A 20,689-nucleotide genomic window follows, 5' to 3' on the forward strand; every position below is an offset into this window, starting at 1 on the left:
TGAAACACTGCATAAATTTCAATGATTACCTAATACTTTTATTAAAATTGTTTCGTAAGTTATGGGGCAAGTCCTACTGAATGAAATCAGCAAGTCTGTTTTCTCCAAAATCTATTATCTAAAAAAATAATCACGAAAAAATGTTGCGAAAAGCGAACATAGTACCAGCCTTAATATGTCTAGTTATGGTCTGTAGAGCAGTCGTCGAGCAATACAATAAATGAAATCCACACTGGTGCCCACAAAAATGGTTATTCTTCCACTAGGCTCGCGGGGAGAAGTCTTTCAAGCGACTTGGCTACTGGTGAGAGTAGGGAGATCGGTCTGCGCGACTCTTCTTTAATCGTGACATTTTAGGACTTTAGGAGCGGCAGCAATCTGCCTATTTTCCAGACGTCGGGATCTATAAAAGTGCTCAGAGACAGATTGAGGTCCTACATCCATCAGTTTCTTCGACATCAGTTTGGAGATTCCGACAGGGCCCATCGTCCTGGCGCGTCGGATGACATTTGTAAGTTCGCCTACGGTAAAATGTGTTGGTTGTTTATTGGCTCGGAGTCCACGAATACGACAAATAGCCAGAGTTACCGTTCTGACCCTTTTTTGAAACTTGAACCCTTTTAATCAATATCATTTTTTAATTTTTGCTTTAGTTCTTATTTGTTTGCACTTCTTGTTCCTTGCAATAGCTTAGTGTCATAGAATGACAATGTCAGAATGCAAATTTGCCCATGAACATACCATTTATTAACAGCGAGGAACTTCTCTCACAATGACAACACTTAGCAGAGAAGTTTAAACGGCTTATTAACTAAGTTAAATACCTCACAAGCGTCGCCAGTGCTAGGAGGGGATAAACACCGCTGATAATCTTTTAATGTACTCGCCAGGATTTGAACCCAGGCTTTCAGCGTCAATGGCAGACGTGTTAACCTCTGAGTTATGGTGCCCCCAACTTCATTTATATGGGTCGAACAAGATGATTAAACTAAAAAGGCTTTGGCCCTTTAAAAAACCATTTTGTGACTTTTTTAAAATAATCCCCTTTTTTGACCATTTTCCAAAAATCAAAACGGTAACCCTTTAAAAGGTCTCCTCTTGCCTTGCCAATCTCGGGATGCTCAATAAATTTACTATGGGGTAAACGGGCTCCGGGATTGAAGTCCACATGGTCGTATAGAATCTTTCAACTAACTGAAATAGCCACGTCATATGCGAGCACGTTTACAATCCTAGTCTCCTGAATTTAGTATGCACCATGGAAATTCCTTCTTTCTAGGTACTAAGAATGTTTTTTTTTTTTTGTTTAAGAAATTGTGATTTCTTATTCTATCTAAAATGAGCAGTTGAGCAAATCCAAATTTTTTTTATATATTTTTCGGAAAAAATATTGTCCATTATGATTCACACATTTGTATATTGAACCTAAAAAAAATGATTCTAAATTCTGCACCATCACCGCAGCATAGCTGCAAACTCCTCAAACTAGTAGTTATTATTCTGCGACACTGTGTGATGTCTCGCGTAATGAATGACAAATGGCCATACTCAATATTGAAATAGTCTTTCATTAACAAATGCTGCAGTCATCTCGTCATAAAATTTAAGAAAACCTCTTTAATTTGTTCGAACTTGGAAGGTGCAGACTTAAAATCTGCATGCCAACATACCGACAGTCAGCAACTCAAACATGGTTGAAACCAATGTAAGCAACATGCAACGCAAATCTCTGCCAAACTCAAACATACCAAACTCACCACATCAAAACACAACCGTGGATGTGTATGAGACGAACCGTATGTTTGAACCGTTTCAAATCGCCATCTTGCATGAATTTCGAGGGTAAAGCCGCCATGTTGCCTAACTTTCGATTATGACATATAGTTGTCTCTCTCATGTGCTATGTTCATCCCATTCGTGTGGAATTCACCACTGTTGTGGCATTGGTTTGTTTTCATGGCACACAACGCCTCATTTGTATTTCGTATTTGCTGACTTGTGGACGAGTGGAAGTGCATTATTTTTTTCGCCGCCAAGAAAAATTAACAAAATAAAAACAAGAAAATATCAATTGAATCGCCAACAAGTAAAAGAACTTTGCTGAATAAAAATATTTTAAGTTGGAGTAAAGGAAGCACAACAAGATACAAACAATTTTCTATATGTGTGTCCATACACAGCTGTGTGATGAACACATGCCGGCAAGCAGAAATGTATAAGAATCGCATATGATTCTGCCTAATCAAAAGAGTAACAAGCGAAAGTTTTCCAGTTGTACGACTTGTAAAAAACAGTGTTTGATTGTGAAACAAAACCATTGATTCATTTAAGCATTTGGGACTTCCAGGCTCTTTAATAACTGAGTTAGATAACAACCCTGATTTTAGAAAACAGCCGCAGTGAGTTTAAAACTGTAACTTGGTTGCTCTGAGAAACACTGGTCGCTGTTTTTATTCACCTCAAAGCCAGCAGTACGTACAGCTGGGTTTGTTTACAAGCATCAGCTGTTTCAAAATACACCAATACAAGTAAATACACCAACTTTTGCAAATTTAATTGAACTTACAAATAAATTTAAACAATTTAAGGAAACCATGTTGGGCGCAACTGAAGCTTCAGCTAATATAACAGCACCAAGCGTAGATGCTGTGGGCAGTGTTCCGGTTACCTCTGCTGCACAGACTTCGGAGAGACGTTGTGAAAATCCCGATTGCAATGTCAACAAACTGATATCGATGGTGCCAAAACGCAAAACCACCCAATTTATTTCCGAACCATTGGTAATGGATAAACCCATGTTGGTAAATGGCTTTACAGCAGTGTTTCAAGTGGATGGCAAATCGGCCAAGCTGATGGATATAAAAAATCCCAATGGTGATCCCAGCTCAACATCAATTTATCGCATTGTTCCCAACTCACATGTCCATGTGGTCAATTATGTGGTAGTCGATACGGACGAAGCATATTTAAAGAAAATTACCGATAATGATCCAGCCACAATGCAGAAACTTTTGACAACACAAAAGGACAGTGCCGACCAGATGTTAAAGAAAATCATGAATGGACAGGGTCCTGCATCGGCGGCCACTACAACAGTGGTGTCTACAATCAATCCTGTTGGTATTAACAGGAACTTGCCCGAAACACATGGATCTTCGGTGCCGCTTGGCAATATGGCAATGCCATCGTCTGTATCCTCTCTTAGTGCAGGTGTAGGCAATAGAACCATGGTTGGAAACCATCCAGCGACAATGACAATTGGTAACGTTGGCTCTTTGTCGACGACAATTAACAAGTCCAACAAACTACCTTTAGCACCTAGTATTGGTACATCTCCCTCAATGCAGGTTAATATGCCGAAAATCGCACAAAATTCCCCTATAAATTTGCCAGTGCGTATGCATCCTAACTTGAAGATAACCGCAGTAGCGAGTGGTGATACGATTGGTGCAAATGTCATAAATGCAAGTGGGTCTAATGTCAATGTTAATCCTCCTCCACCATTCATCCAACCTGTACCATTGGCAAGTTTACAATCTCCCTCACCTGCTGTCATTCAACAGATAACTAAGCCAACCATTTCACTGCCTCTTAATCCAATAATGGGTCACACTACCATGGAGGTGGCCGACAAGTATGTTAATTGTGTATATTTAGTTTTTATTTGTCGTCTAATCGAATATGTATATTTTTTGCTCTAAAGGCCAACTTACGATAAAATGCAAGAGGAGATCAATGATCTGAGGCGAACTGTGGCCATGCTGGCAGAGGCTCAAGCAAAAAATCAAACACAAACTGCAACTCATACACAAGTTCAACAGCCTGGTGTATCAAGGCCCCCTATGAAAAGGCCACGCATCGTGCCAAAACCTTAATCTTTGAGCATTAAGTTTTCGAACTCCATTATTGTTTGCTCCATGCTTTTTTACATTTATTTCTAAGCCATTTTTTCACAAACTTTTTTAGTTTTTCAACAATTTCCAATGATAATGTTAGGGCACAGCCCTAGCTAAAGTAACTAAAATTCTATAGCTTAATAAGTACACCCCCAAGTTCAACTTATTTTTGAACATTTATTTATACATGTTATTTTATAGAAATAAAAACCAATAAAAATTATTGTAATGGTAATTAAAACAAATGTACTGTTAGCATAATTTTTCGAAAGAAGTAAGCGTGTTCCATAAAATTGAAAAGTGAAATAGCACTTTTTCCCCAAAATCGAAATAAGGAAAATTGTATTAAAAGCTTTTTACCCTTCAATTGCCAACAGGAGGTTTGTTCGCGTGCTTTTCCAGTAAAAAATTGCAGAAGAGTAAGAACCGCATTTTGCCCTTCTTGCTATTTAAATGAATTAAACACCTGGTTATCCTAGATTTCTGGTTGGCAAATTTCTACTGGAAAAAAAAACCTTCAGTAAAATCTTGCATGCTCTCAATTACCAAACTCAAAATTTAGCTTGCTCTCACGCACTCTCCCGCTCTCTTCTGCTGGCAAATAATGTACGCGAATGATTTTCAGTAACAGTTTGCTTGGCAGGGATCGCTACCAGTGCTGCCAGGTCTTTTTCGTGAAAAATCGTCCAAATTGAAGAAAAATTCGTAACATTTTTCTTGAAAAGACGTCATAATAAAGTCAAAACTAAAATTTTCTTTTTCATTTCGATTTCGCAATTTTCGGAGGGCAAAGACCTGGAAACTCAAATAATGAGGGCTGTTTCATTTGATTTACTATTTCTTTTAATAAAACAAAAAATATTCCAATATTTTATATTCATTAAAATTTCCTTAAACACAAAATAACAATGAAATCTTCTATAGACACAATGTTGTAATAAAATTTCCTCCAAAGACGAAATTCAACTAAAATTTTCCCAAAAAACAAAATTTCAATAAGATTTAAAATTTTATAAAAAATGCATCTCAGGATAAAATTGCAGTGAAATGTTGACTTAAAGACATTTATTGAAATTACGATTTTTTCACAGATTTTGTCTATTAATTCGATTCAAACCATATTAGGCACGTATGTTGATGGTCATGAGAGAAGACGTTGTACAAAATTTCTGCCAAATCGGATGAGAATTGCGCCCTCTAGAGGCTCAAGTAGTCAAGATCCCAAATCGGTTTATATGGCAGCTATATCAGGTTATGTACCGATTTGCGCCATACGAATTACGCTTTGTAGGTGCTCAGGTTGGTTGCGAGAATTACGCTTTGTAGGTGCTCAAGAAGTCAAGATCCAAGATCGGTTTATATGACAGCTACACCAGATTATGAACCGATTTTGCCAATACTTAGCACAGTCGTTGGAATTGATACCAAAACCACGTGCAAAATTTAGATCAAATCGGACGAGAATTGCGCCTTCTAGAGGCTCAAGAAATCAGGACCCAAGATCGGTTTATATGGCAGCTATATCAAAACATGGACCGATTTGGCCCATTTACAATCCCAACCGATCTACACTTATAAAAAGTATTTGTGTAAAATGCCAAGCGGCAAGCTTTACTCCTTCGAAAGTTAGCGTACTTTCGACAGACAGACGGACGGACGGATATGGCTAGATCGACTTAAAATGACATGACGATCAAAAATATATATAGCTTATGGGGTCTCAGACGCATATTTCGAGGTGTTACAAACAGAGTAACGAAATTAGTAAACCCCATCCTATGGTGGAGGGTATAAAAATTGTCAATACGTAAATGGACTTAGAACAAAAATTGCCAAATTTTCGTCAAAATGAGGTAAAACCGTCCCGTCTGGCAGTACTGACCGCTACCTCCACATGAAAGTATGTGGCTACTGCAAATGCAAATTTGCCCATAAACATTCCATTAAGAAACAGCGGAAAACTTCTCACTTTTCAATGAGTGTAGTCGGATTCAAGTTTAGGCTCAATGATAAGGGACCTCCTTCTTATAGCCGAGTCCGAACGGCGTTGTACACTGAGGCGGCAGCTCTTGCCGATGAAGGACTACAATTAAATCAATAATGAAATAATGTCATCACTATGGTTGGCATAAAAATCTTCTCATACCGCTATTAAATCTTTGGGGAATGTATTTCTGAATTCAAAAATCGACCTCGACCGTCACAGAACTCTCAATGAGTTATCTGAACATTCCAAAATGTACCTGTTCTGGGTACCGGGCCACAGATGTATCCCAGGGACATGTAGTGCAGGCGAGCTTGCGATACTAGGAACTACCCCTTGCATATTCCAAGGGAACTGCAGTCTGAGTATGGCTCTAGCCATGTGTTAGCTAAGCTGTCAAGATAAGGCTCGAAGGGCAACGTATGACAGATGCCCACAAAGTGCGGGTTGTGAACACTCCAACAATATGTAGCCCAATCTTAAGGAAGAGGAAGCTACACAACATCTGTTGAGCATTGGCAGGCAGAAGGAGTTAACGGATGTGAGCTCTGGCAAGTTGTTAGGTTTTTTAAAGCTATCTCGTAGTTTCAACAGTAGGAACTAGAAGGCATCCTGTTCTTATGGTACGAAAGCATTTAAATGAATCTGTTTGCAGTCTTCCACTTAAACCAAACCTAACATACCAACCATTAAGCTAAGAAGTACTTATAATTTGGTAGACTTTGTAGTGTTGTTTCTGTTTTATTTTAGTACTATAGAATGCAATTCCATCGCAGCCGGCTGTACGTACCGGTCGAGTCTATCCTCTGGGTTAAGCTGAAAAAGTCCCCCACGAGGCTATGCATAAAACACTCCGAACGGTGTTTAATTGGCTTTAATTTTATTTTATCATTCAAAATAGACGTTTTTCTGCAAGTGGCCACACTTACTTGTGAAAAATATATCATGGCAATCCTGACAACAGATGTTCTACATAAGCCAAGGTGGATTAATAAGGGTGGTCTCGCACGAACAGCTGAAAACAGCCGGCCAGTTTGACTGTATTAAGATGACAGTTCTTTATTTACATTCGCAGCAAACCACTCCATTTTTTGCACGTTCTCTTCGTGTTTCTTTTTCTCTCATTTTACGTGCACACGTACACACACGAGCGCAAGTTTCCTTGGTTGTTTTGATAACAAGGTCAATTTTGAAATGACATCTTGCTGACAAGATGGCGAATTGCACCATATGATTTGTGGTTGTTGTACAAATGAGACCACCTTTAATTGTTTCGCCATATACATAAGCCTGATACTTTTTGGGCAACCCAATATTTTACCGTTTTTGCTCATATGTTCTGAAAGGTTGGTAAGCAGTGTTAGCACCTAATGTCTAACAGGCTTGTACTGGATAATTTTTGTGTGTTTTATTTTTGTCCTTCGCGGCTATGTATTGAATACTAAAATATAACACAGCAGTTGCGACCTATCAATGGCTACTTTGTGGCGGCTGCACCATGTGTTTGTGTTCTTACCTTCTTATATATGTGTCCTTTTTTAGAATTGGAATTTTTAAGCACATTTGAACGTATTGAGATGTCGAATGCGTCTTTGTACCTGACAAAAGAATGGTAAGTGTCGATCTTTCTCTCTTGGTTCTCTACCCAATAAGTAACAGCACTTTGGGTATTTATCGGTAATTTACCGGTATTTATTATGTATATGCCCATATCATGTCAAGGCAGATATAGTACAATGCATCATCTTTCGGTGTATTATAAAACCTCTGGTAAAGTCGTCCTTGCACTTTTCTAATATGCATACATATGTATATCCGCCTGTGTTCCACAAGATTGTCCTTCTTCCGATCTGACCTCCATTTTATAGCCTAGCACGAACTGCGTGCTGAGACCACTACGCAGACACGGCACGGGATATCTGTGAGCACGATACAGGCTGGAACTTTGAGGTCTTATCTTTATCGCTGTCACGAGAATCTTAGCTGCGAGCTACCATCCACAGGTTGCGGATAGTGGAATGCTCCGTAGCTGCAACGACAAATGCGGATAGTCAGTGGTATCGAGCGTCTCAGTTAGAGGCCGGGCGGCACCGGTTTTTCCATTAATACTATATGGCAAGGCGAGTTATTGGCACCTTTATATAAACAATGGCCAATCTGTTACAGCGTGATCATTCTTTTGGATCGGAACGAGCTTGCTCACTTACATGAGCTTGACGAGGATCGCAACCTCTACATGAAAATGTGTCTACAACAACAATCACTGCGTAGAGAAGTTTTAGATGGCCGAAGGTGTAACAAGTAGGTGATAACTACTGCTGATCAAGCGTACAGCGTCATAGGCCGACTCGCACTGTACAAATTATATATCAATTATCAATAGATTACATGAAATTATTAACCAGTGTTTAGTTGTCCCTTTTTCGAAATAAGCTAAATTATAATGCTCACGTGGTCCTTAATAATGGAAAGGGCCTAGGGATCTCTTAATACTAAGGTTAGTCTGAAAAGAGGGTGCGGATATTATTCCAGCCCATGTAATAAGCTTCTGTCTTAAGGCTTAAAAATTATTTAGGCCCTGATTAAAATCTCGAGGCTTAAGTACCGCCTGACAGGAAATTGTCACTCTGTCAAAGATGCATAGGCTTCCTAACAAAAAAAAAAAAAAAACAAACACATGTTGACATTTCACTATTTTCTATATTATGCCCTCAGGTATATACCTTTTGTGACATGTGTAAGCGTAGTATTACGGTGTGGAAATCAGGGTTGAAATAAAATATAAAATAAGTGCATCCTGGCCTTTCCTAAAATTGTTGATTGTTAACGCATTTTTCCGTACCCTGTAATTCTTTTAATGTTGTCAATTCTCTGGTTTTTTGACAGCTAACCAACTCTTGATTTTCTTAAAAAATAAATTTGGTGATAATACATATTCATAAGGAAAATACATACACATACATACATATTGAAAACATACATACATATTAAAAACATAATAAAGGGTGATTTTTTTGAGGTTAGGATTTTCATGCATTAGTATTTGACAGATCACGTGGGATTTCAGACATGGTGTCAAAGAGAAAGATGCTCAGTATGCTTTGACATTTCATCATGAATAGACTTACTAACGAGCAACGCTTGCAAATCATTGAATTTTATTACCAAAATCAGTGTTCGGTTCGAAATGTGTTCATTCACCGTAACGTTGCGTCCAACAGCATCTTTGAAAAAATACGGTCCAATGATTCCACCAGCGTACAAACCACACCAAACAGTGCATTTTTCGGGATGCATGGGCAGTTCTTGAACGGCTTCTGGTTGCTCTTCACTCCAAATGCGGCAATATTGCTTATTTACGTAGCCATTCAACCAGAAATGAGCCTCATCGCTGAACAAAATTTGTCAAAATTTGAACACATTTCGAACCGAACACTGATTTTGGTAATAAAATTCAATGATTTGCAAGCGTTGCTCGTTAGTAAGTCTATTCATGATGAAATGTCAAAGCATACTGAGCATCTTTCTCTTTGACACCATGTCTGAAATCCCACGTGATCTGTCAAATACTAATGCATGAAAATCCTAACCTCAAAAAAATTACCCTTTATGTATGTATGAACAGTAGTATTAGTAATTTTTTTAATGTTTTCAATTCACTGGTTCTTTTGACAGCAAACGAACTCTTTATTTTCTTAAAAAAAAGTTTTGGTAATAATACATATTCATAAGGTAAATACATACACATACATGCATATTGAAAACATACATACATATTAAAAACATAATATGTATGTATGAACAGCAGCTCTCCCGAAATCGTCCTTCTGTCAAAGTTGCATAGGCTTCCTAACAAAAACAAATAAACACATGTTGATATATTGGCATATCACTCTTCTGTATTATGCTCTCAGGTGACATGTGTCTTTTGTGACATGTGTAAGCGTAGTACTACGGTGTGGAAATAAGGGTTGGCATATAGCCTCTTTTGTTAGCCATACCTCACGGTAACATAAGTGCATTCTGGCAATCCTAAAATTGTTGTTAACGCATTTTTCCGTACCCTTTAATTCTTTTAATGTTGTCAATTCTCTGGTTTTTTGACAGCTAACTAACTCTTGATTTTTTTAAAAAATTAAATTTGATAATAACTCATATTCATAAGGTAAATACATACACTTACATACATATTAAAAACATACATACATACACATTAAAAACATAAAATATACATCGACTTTCTTAAATACACTATATTATGTGATACAAATATGTTTGTTTGCTTGAATCAGAAGTCGGCTATCACTACATGAAGTGAAGCTTATGCTTTTAGGAACTTCTGTTTTTTCCGCCCTTACACACTAGTTGGTTGTGCGTGGAAATAAAGTGCGATTTCTAAACATGTATTACAATTAACCATAGAAAGTTATAAATATATACATATATGGATATTCATAATAGGTATGTGAGTGCGTGAAGTCCAAATTTGGTCAATCGTGTTTTTTTTTTGTTATAAAAAAAACCTAAATTTACATCCAAATCTAATAATCGGATATTATTCTTCTTCTTTTGATTTTACAGGCCAATTGCCGACACCACGACGTCATCGTATACGAAGGGGATTAGTGGAGGCCTGGGGCCACCGCATCCCCAAAGTATACAGCAACAACAGCAACAGTTACATGCCCAACAAATGCAGCATCATCATCACCAGCAGCAATTGCATCAACAACATCAGCAGCATCAACAACAACAGCAGCAGCAACACCAACAGCAGCAGCAACACCAACAGCAGCAGCATCAACAGCAGCAGCAGCATCAACAGCATCAACAGCATCAACAGCAGCAGCAGCATCAACAACAACAGCAGCAGCAGCAACAACAACAACAACAACAGCAGCAGCATCATCATCATCAACAGCAACAACAACAACAGCAGCAACAACAACAGCAAACCTCACGTTCGGCAGCTAGTCCCTTGTCTCCACCACGCCCAGGTCCCGGGTCACAAGCTGCAGCAAATGCCTATGCTAAATTCAATGATGTCAGCGCTGTACGAGAAGCACCACAGCGCTTCATTTTGCAGAGTCCTTATGGCATTGGTCCGGGCGCACAATATCGCGAAAGCCACTACACAAGAATACCGGCAATGTCATCAGTACATCAGGATTATCGTGTGGCAGCAATGGCAGTTGCAGGCGGAGTTCCCCCTCCCGGCAGTGCTGGAGTGGTTCAGGGACCTCCACCGCCTACTGTTAGCATTAGTGCTCCTCATGGTCTGGATACATTGCATTTTTCCCATCCGCCTGCGACTCATCAAACAGTATCGACAGGGTCAACGCAATTGCTTAGCAATGCGCCAAGCTCTGCCACTGGAGCGAATACAGGCCTGCCCGGAACCAGTTCACCCCACAATGCCAATAATGTTGCCCAACCACAACAACCTCCACCGGTCAGTAGTGGCGGCAACATAATTTCTAGCGGTGGCAAACGTATGCTTTTGTCAACTCATCGACAGCAGCAACAATATTCCAATGACTTCCTGCTTGGGAATACTGTGTCTCTTTCACCTGCAGCTGTTGCTGCTGCAGTTGCTGCAGCAGGCGCCGTCATGACAGTGAATCGGCATGGACAACCTCAGGCGCCTCCACCTGAACCGGGCGGACCACAGCCCTATAAAAAGCTGAGACTGAGTGATGCGAATAGTGTCACTAATTCTTCAAATCACCTGCCACCAACAACACATCAAGTACAGAATGTCCAACCACCTCCGCCTAGTCAACAACAGCAACATTCGCAGCAGCAGCAGCATCAACAACAACAGCAACGCCAATCCTCTCCGGCAGTCGGCATATCTGTTGCCCAAGCCGCTGCTGCAGCGAATGCTATGCGAGTTCAAGCTTCGGCTGCTCATGTGGGGCATACTTCGTTGCCTCCACATACGCATTTATCGGTGCTGCCGCCCTCTCATATTCCCCCGCAACCACAACAGTCACAGCCACCAACGGCGCAACAACAACAAGCGCCACCTCAGGCGTCCTCCTTGTCGCAAAACCAACCTCAACAGCAAACACAGCCACCTTCATCATCATCATCATCACTATCTATGCAACAGCTGAAAGTAGAAACTCAGCAACTGCCTCCGCCTGCCACAGCAGCTACACCGCCCATCAACAGAGTTACTCCTACGTCACTTGCGATAAATAGTGCTTTAAATGTTTTAACTAACTCATCATCTGCTGGTGCGGGGAAGTCCACAACTTCTTCCTCTTCCTCCTCCGTATCTGCATCGTCAAATCCTGCTCTACCACCTTCTTTGCCCGCGACAGTTAGCACCAGCACAACGACAAGTAATGCCCCGGTAACATCGTCATCAACCGAGGCTTACCATCCACAAGTTGAAGCGATATCGCCGACTTTACCCGCTGACAATGCAGAAGAACGAGGACGCACTGCCAAAGAAGAGCTATTAATGCAAATACAAAAGGTGGACACAGAAATAACTGGCGCCGATAGTTCTTTAGATACATTGAGGAAGAAGGAGAAGAGCCTTCTAGATGTGGCAGCTGCTGCCAAACAGCAGAAGGAGAAGGCCGAAGCAGCCAGAAGAAAGGCCCTTGCTGATGCCGAAGATGATGCCGCCAATTCATGGCGTACCCAAACACTGGCCCAAAAAATTTATATGGCGAACCGTAAAACGGCCGCTGCCCAACATTCCATACTTGACAGCTGCGGTGAACGCAACTTCTTACCGTTGTACAATCAGCCCATGGATGTAGAACATCTGGCGACTCTGTTACAGCGACATCAAACGACTATCAAAGGCCCACTACTGGAACATGTTCGAAAAATAAAGCATGACAGATGGCTGCACAATACCAAGCTAGTGGAGACCTATGCTCAAATGTCAGCCGAATGGCAAAAACGTGTAGACAAATCGGAGGCAAGCGCCAAGCGCAAAGCTCGAGAAGCTAAAAATCGTGAATTTTTCGAAAAAGTCTTCACGGAATTGCGCAAGCAACGCGAAGACAAGGAACGATTTAATCGTGTAGGATCGCGTATAAAATCTGAAGCTGACTACGAGGAAATCATGGACGGCCTTCAGGAACAAGCCATGGAGGTGAGAAAGATGAGATCGTACGCCATTATACCACCAATTATGCACGATGCTCATCAGCGTAAATACGTATACCACAACGAGAATGGACTTATCGAAGATATGATTGCTGTACACAAAGAACGAGGAGCCCTCAACGTATGGACAGCTGGAGAAAAAGAAATTTTCAAAGAAAAATTTCTCCAGCATCCCAAAAACTTTGGAGCAATTGCTGCCAGCCTAGATCGAAAGTCAGCACAGGATTGTGTTCGTTACTACTACCTCAGTAAGAAGACCGAAAACTACAAGCAGCTTTTGCGAAAATCTCGTCAAAGAACCAGAGCCTCCAAGACTTTACAGAAGACCCAACAACAACAGACTCAGTGTATTATAGATTCATTGACGACGGGCGTAACAACTCGTCTGCAAAGGGAGCAACAGCAAAAAACTGGTGGCCGTTCGGCAGCTGCAGAAAGAGAACGAGAAAGGGCTGAAAGGGAGAAAGCGGCTGAGAAGGCTGCCGCAGAAGCGGCGAAATCGAATGTCTCGAAAACAACGGGAACGAAGATTGATCCAGTCACATCAAACGCTGAATCCGCCTCCACAACAGTGGCCGATACTACCACTACCACCACTGCAACCACCACTAACATGGATGCATCCAAGACCCACACTAGTATTGGTGGTAGCAAATCTACAGCTACAACGACTTCCACATGTGCTGCAACGACAACGACAACAAGTTCAGCGGCAACGTCTGGGGGAGCCAATAAATCACCAGCAACTGATAAAAATTCCTCATCTGATGAAGCAACAACTGATACAGCTTCTGCCGGTACAGCTGTCAAAACGAAATCCTCTGCCGAATGTTCGAGCAAGGAGGATGAAACAAAGTTATCGGACTCTGGGGATGCAAAAGAGGACAAGAAATCAAGTGATGCCAACAGTAAACCTGGTACTTGCGACCAATTGTCCACGGCAGCTGCCACAAATAACACCGCAAATAGCAGTAGCAGTACAAATGCAAAATCGGACGGTAATGCCACTTCTGCTGCTGCGACAAATGCATCGACGTCGCCCTCAACGACTGCTGTAACAAATACAAGTTCAAATCATCCGCCCCTTTCGACGCCAAACGGCATCAAAGCTTCTTATGCCGCTGCCTTGGCGGCACAAATTGCTACCTCCACTCCCGTATTGGCAACGACATCCTCCAGCTCCTCGGCGACAACAACGGCACCGGCGACATCTTCGGCGGACAACGAAGAGAAGTCGACCATGGGCAATGAGAAACTACCGTCTGCCAGTGGCAATATAAACGCAAGTAATGCGTCCACCACCACCGCTTCTGGAGGTTCAATGGAGGCGAGCGGCAATAAAATCGGCACCACATCCAGTAATGTTACAACACCGACTACCTCAACGACAGCAGGCAATTTCTTAGGCCAAAAGCTAAAAGTGGCACAGGTCGAAAGTCTTATTGGTGCTGCTGCAACTGCTGCTAATGCTACTTCAACAACAATAACAACAAACAATGACTGCAACTCAGATGTTAGGTTGGTTTTTCGTAATTGTATGCACATTTTGCACCTTCGTGTTTAACTTTATGCTTTTCCTTGCAGTGATCCCAAAAAGAAGCGTCTTGATATGGACGGTTCGACGAGTATATCCAATACAAATGCAAACAATAACACCAGCACCGTCATTAGTCATCAACAGCAACAACCTCTGTCTAATTCTAATAATACTACAAGTACAAGTAGTAATCCTGCCAATTGTAATAACAATGCCAACAATGCAAATGATATTGCAGCTATCGGAGCTGCAGAGCGCTCCTCTACGGCGAATCTGTTAGCAACAGCTGTAGTTACAACAAAATCGAATGTGACGGTAACGGTGCATGGTGCATCTACCGTGACATCTTCCGTCGTATCATCGAGTACATCCACTTCCACCACATTGTCATCGGTAGCAAATGTAGCTGCCACCACAGCAACGATATCGCTGGTTGGCGATACAAATGTAATGGATAGTAAAGGTAAGTGCCTGATTACATATAGCACCCAAGGGTGATACAATTTCCAAAGAAATGTTAACATTTCTTGCATGGAATTCCATATAGGATATTCTTCCATTCAAAGAGTTGCATAACAAAAAACTTGTAATGCTTGTAAACCTGAGAGGATTTGTACTTTGAGGTACTTTCGATTGTTCTGCATTCTATACCACTGTTCCTTGCTGACTTGACACGAATGTCCTAGACCCAAAACAAGGAGCAAACTATAACCTCCATGGAGGTCGACAGAAAGCCACAAGGCCACTACAGTACAGGTACATCTATAAGTCTGAGTTAAGAAGATTCTAGGAAGAGCTGAAAAAGGCTCAGAACAAATCATGGCCACTGTGCTACAGAAGATACTATCCTCTACATCTATTACACTCAGAAGTCAGGAAACGTAAGGACAATGTCTACTTGTGGATACACATTGCACGAGAAATTCTCCAATGAACGACGTTGCACCGGAAGAGGTTGTCACTGATATGGGTTCGCCGGGGATTGCTGAGCAAATTGTCTCCTTAAAATTGGCGAGACATGATAATGTATCACCGGTCAAACTACAAGCGGTGTCCGATAGACTGACTCCCTTGCTAAAGCTATATAATGGAGCGGCACAAGTATCATTTTTATTCCAATAGCAGGAAAACGATATTTCGCGAAGCAATAGATTTTCGTCTTATTAGTCCGCCATTCTTTATTCTAAGAACTCGAAAGCTTTAAAGATCTATATCTTAGGGTGAGGATTCCTAAAGATCGCCTATCTCGAAAACAGCACGCCTATAGCAAATGCTGGTTCACAGAAACAGCTCTTCAGTACCGAGTGGGCTACAAAGAAGCGGAAGCATAAATTGACATTAAAGATGCTTTTAATAATTTTAAACCGACGAAAATTAGAAATAATACCCGGGCATCAATAGTTCCGTAAGTAAGTTCATTATGGCAGTCTTGGCAGTCTAGTCAACTTATTTGTAGTTGTAAGAACTGTTATAAATGCGGTCGCGTATAATAATGGCAGGGCTATAGCGGTTACGGAAAAGTTTCCCCGCACTCTGAGAGACATGCTGCAGGAAACATGTCGCATGGATGATTTCTTTTTAGCTGGAGAAACAAGGTAACCACAGAGGCAAACTTCTCCCATATCAATGAGATCTATCCGATTCAAGTTTAAAGCCACTGCGGTCCGCCGAGCGAATGGCGGACTGAAAATCTCCACTAGTTATCGCTAAGTGTCTGCGACCTATAAGAAGCATCCCACTATCCGCCAGTGGACGGTGGACGGGCCCGGTAGCTCCCAGCGGAGCAAAGAGTTCCAATCCTTTCGGTGCTCATGACCATCCACTGGGCAATCCGTTCAGGCTCGGCACTAAAAGGGATGTCCCTTGGAGTTTAAACTTGAATCGGACAGCACTAATTGATATGTGAGAAATTTGCCCCCTGTTCCTTAATGAAATGTTCATGGGCATTTGCATTTTCTATTTGAATCTTCCCGGAAATCCTTCAAATCTCTGGAGAACGTATTTGGGAAATCAAAAACTGGCCTTAACTGTCGCAGATATCTCAAGGAGTTGAAAAGTTGAACTGAACAGGTGGAAACTCCTCCCTCTGTTTGGGTCCCTTCCCGATGTAATCTTTTAAAACTCTTATACAAGTATCTTTTTTGCAAAATCCATTCAGTTTTTGCTCTTAAGTTGCGTTATTTGTTCACAAACTTAAACTTTAGATATAACAGTATATTGAGCAATAGGTGGAGCATCTTCTATCAGATCCTTTCTTCCTTTTAAAATTCGCTGTACATTAATAATATATCTTAGTTTTGCTATTTCTTCTCATTTTTATTAATTGACCATATAAATGGTCACTTTCCGTTTAAATCTCTGAGAAAATGCTTTCGAAAACGTCATTTCAAAAGATTCATCATGCGGAAACACTTAAACCCCAATAAAGAGGGACCAGAAAAAAGTACCCAAGCAATTATCTTAATAAATGAAAATTTCATTAAAAAAGGAGTAACAAAAAAATGTACGTTAAAATGCCTTAAATTATGCAAGAGATCTCTTTTGCTTACTTTTGGTGTCGGTCGCTTCTGCAGCATGCTACATATTGGTAGGGGTCCGTTAACCATCCAGTCCGGGGTACTGTGCACACCAACATGTACACTTTAAAAATTAAATATCAGTGCATATTTTTGGAGCGGCGGAAGCCTGAGAGATAAAGCTATCTTAACGCTGTTAAATATACACACACATATATAAGAGTGTATGTATGTATGCATGTGAAATGGTTGCAAGTACATATGCATGCAACCAACGATTTATATTTAATGTAATTTTATATATGTATATAAAAATGTATGCAAAAAAATCAAAAGTTCCCCGATGCCATGATGAGATGATGGTTGGACGGTTCGTTGGTCGGTTGGATGGCCTCTGTGCTGGCTGTCATCTTTTGAATGTCTCAATGAATAATTGATGGGTGTAAAAAACAATCATCACAAAAATATGCTTTTGCTTGGCCTCCTGCAAACCAACGGTGCTTTGTCCGAGCATGAGAGAGTGACAGAGAGAGAGAGGAAGAGCAAGAAAAAGAGTACTCTTTTTTTGAGTAATGCTTTATGATACATTTGCCCTTATACTTGGTTGGTTTGTGTTTGCATTTCTTTTTTTTCTTCTTTGTTTTTGTTTTTGGCGAGGGTGCGTTCCTTTTGTTTTATTGTTGTTTTAGCGAAAATGCTTGGGTTATGGTTAAATTGTTTGCCATGAAAAAGGGTTCCTTCCATTGGCCTCCAACAACTGGTGCAATGCGTTGATTTGGGTTTTCGTTTTTCCCTTTTTTCATTTTCAATTGGAAATTGTGTTTTTCCTCTGCATTTCCATGTACATTCGTTCATTTATTTCCCCAGTGAGTTAATTAAACTCAATTAAATTAAATTTTTTGTAAAGTTTTTTCTTTTTTGTTTGCTGCCTTTGGTTTGCCCAGCAGATAGATGATGGCTGTCATTTGGTTGATGTTATTTTTTACACTTTTTTGTTGTTTATTTGAAATACCCATACTCCTCCCTCGGTGTCACATCATGATATGGAGTATGTGGTTGTTGGGTCGTGTGCTCTTTTTTTTTTGTTGATATTCTGGCCTGATGTTGTTTTGATTTTTTTAATATTTTAATTTATGAAAAATAAACACTTTGCACCATTATATTAAAAAGGGTATAGTGAAACAATAAAGGCTTATGCAGGTGTGTGTGTGTGTGTGAGTATGATATGATGTGACGATGATGGCGAGCAGTAGTTAAAGGTAATTTTAATGAATTTATATATCACATTAATGCCAACAATTTGCTGTGGCCACTGCTGCTCAACTAGGCTGTTGTTGTCCTTTACCATTCCCTTGACTCGTTCCACAGTTTCATTTCGTAGAAATTAATTACATTAGTATGCATATTCGATTAAATCATTGTTATTATATTATGATTAATTAAATTGCATAGATTTAATAACAATGTAATTTCAGCTAGTAGAAATGCAACAAAGTGCAAATTCGTCACATAATTTGTAAAAAGAAGTAGGGGGAGTTTAAACAAAATAAGATAAAAAAATCAAAACCTCGATTGATTTACGCAGATATTGCAAATTTGCCCATGAACTTTCTATGAAAGGAATAACGGGGATACTTCTCTCCTATCAAGTGTGCTCAATGGTAAGGGACCTACCTTCTTCTTATTGACGAGTGCGTATGGCGTGACGCAGTGTACATCAATATGGCTGATCACAAACCGAAAAAGGCTTCCAAAAACTGCATTTCGGCATTAACCTAAAAAGAAAGGGTAAGCCTGGTGTTGTCAAAAAGAAGGTCTTGCGCCGCCACAGTGACATCGGTTTGGGTTTTAAAACTCCTGATGGTAACTACATTAACAAGAAATGCCCTTTCACTGGTAATGTAAGGATCCGTGGTCGCATCTTAAGCGGTGCCGTAAATTTCAAATTTTGCCCATGAACATTCCACTAAGGAACAGGGGCAAACTTCTCACCTACCAATGAGTGCACTTCGATTCAAGTTTAAGCTCAATGATAAGGGGTCTCCTTTTTATAGCCGAGTCCGAAAGGCGTGCCGCAGTGCGACACCTCTTTGGAGAGAAGTTTTACATGGCATTTTACCTCACAAATGTTGCCAGCATTAGGAGGGGAAAGCCATCGCTGAAAATTTTTTCTGATGGTATCGTCAGGATTCGAACCCTGGCGTTCAGCGTCATAGGCGGATGTGTTAACCTCTGCGCTAAGGTGGCCTCCGGTGGCCGGTGCCGTACGTAAGACTAAAATGCAGCGTACCATTGTTAGCCGCCGTGACTAATTGCACTTTGTGCGCAAATACAGCTGTTTTGAAAAACGTCACAGAAACATGAGAGTTCATCGGTGTTATTGTTACCATTGGAGAATTCCGTCCCTTGTCAATTCTGAGTGGCACAATTTCATTTAAGTCTTGACAAAAATTAGAACTTGGAAACCCAACACCATGGATTCTGCTGAAATATGGGAGCTGCATCTGGTTATAGACCGATTTGGACAGTACTTGGCACAGTTATTGAGAGTCATAACATAACACTATGTGAAAATTTCAGCCAAATCGGACGAAAATTGAGGCTTTCAGGGGCTTAAGAAGTCAAATCGGGAGATCGGTTTATAGGAAGCTATATCGGGTTATACACAAATTTAGACTGTATTTGGCACAGTTGTTGCAAGCTGTAGTAGAAAACTACGTGGAAAATTTCAGCCAAATCGGGAGATCGGTTTATATGGGATCTATATCAGGTTCTTGACCGATTCAGACTGTACTTGGCACAGTTGTTGGAAGTCAAAACGAATCACAATGTGCAAAGTTTCAGCCAAATCGGGCAAAAATTGCGGCATCCAGGGGCTCAAGAAGTCAAATTCGGAGATCGGTTTATATGAGAGCTATATCCAAATCTGAACCGATATGGCCCATTTGCAGTCCCTGACGACCTACATCAATGTTAGGTATCTGTGCAAAATTTCAAGCGGCTAGCTTTTGCTTGATTTCGATAGACGGATGGACGGACATGACTATTTCGACTCAGAATATCGAAACGATAAAGAATATATATACTTTAGGGGTCCAAGATCAATATTTCGAGGTGTAACAAACGGAATTGCTAGATTAGTATACCCCCATCTTATGGTGATGGGTATAAAAATGAACAAGAGAAGACCAATCATTGTTCTGCTTGACAATATAAGCTCTCACACATTGCCTGAAACCAGGGCCTTTTTGAACGACTTAAACGTCAAATTGATTGGTCATCCGCCGTACAGGCCTGACTTGACACCCAATGCCTTTTTTTATAATTCCCGCACATTAAGATTAAAATGGGTGGTCAACGATTTTCGTCGTCAGAAAATGCTGTTAAAGCGTTCTATAACCATGTTTTGAAGGTGTCTCAATAGGAGTGAAAAAAGTGCTTAGACAATTGTTTTGAACGCATGCAAATGTGTATAGCTTTTGTTGAACGATATTTTGAAAAACATTAAACCCATGTTTGATGATAAAAATTTGTATTTTCATTATTGGGAGAAATTTTTATAGCAGCCCTCGTAAAGTGCAAGACGGCAGAAACGACAGAAAAACTGTTCGGTGCGGGTTGA

General features: G+C 40.5%; 2 protein-coding genes across 4 annotated transcripts in view; both read left to right on the top strand.

The window, feature by feature from the left end:
- LOC106091683 (uncharacterized) overlaps window positions 1-20,689 on the top strand; it is a 194,145-nt gene that overhangs the window by 135,843 nt on the left and 37,613 nt on the right. For both annotated transcript variants that reach the window (XM_059366979.1, XM_059366980.1), the window contains exons 3-4: window positions 10,462-14,532; window positions 14,599-15,014. In XM_059366979.1, the coding sequence (XP_059222962.1) occupies window positions 10,462-14,532; window positions 14,599-15,014 (4,487 nt within the window). The remainder of the gene's footprint in view (window positions 1-10,461; window positions 14,533-14,598; window positions 15,015-20,689) is intronic.
- On the top strand, window positions 1,963-4,145 carry LOC106091685 (uncharacterized). Of its 2 annotated transcripts, none has more exons than XM_059366982.1 (3): window positions 1,963-2,399; window positions 2,589-3,634; window positions 3,704-4,145. In XM_059366982.1, the coding sequence occupies exons 2-3, from the start codon at window positions 2,595-2,597 to the stop codon at window positions 3,873-3,875; spliced, it is 1,212 nt and encodes a 403-aa protein (XP_059222965.1). In that variant the 5' UTR covers window positions 1,963-2,399; window positions 2,589-2,594; the 3' UTR covers window positions 3,876-4,145. The 2 variants fall into 2 exon arrangements, with proteins under 2 accessions (XP_059222965.1, XP_013113749.2); XM_013258295.2 differs by having other exon boundaries at window positions 1,964-2,528.

This window comes from Stomoxys calcitrans, chromosome 4, assembly GCF_963082655.1.
Source record: "Stomoxys calcitrans chromosome 4, idStoCalc2.1, whole genome shotgun sequence".
NCBI lineage: Eukaryota > Metazoa > Arthropoda > Insecta > Diptera > Muscidae > Stomoxys > Stomoxys calcitrans.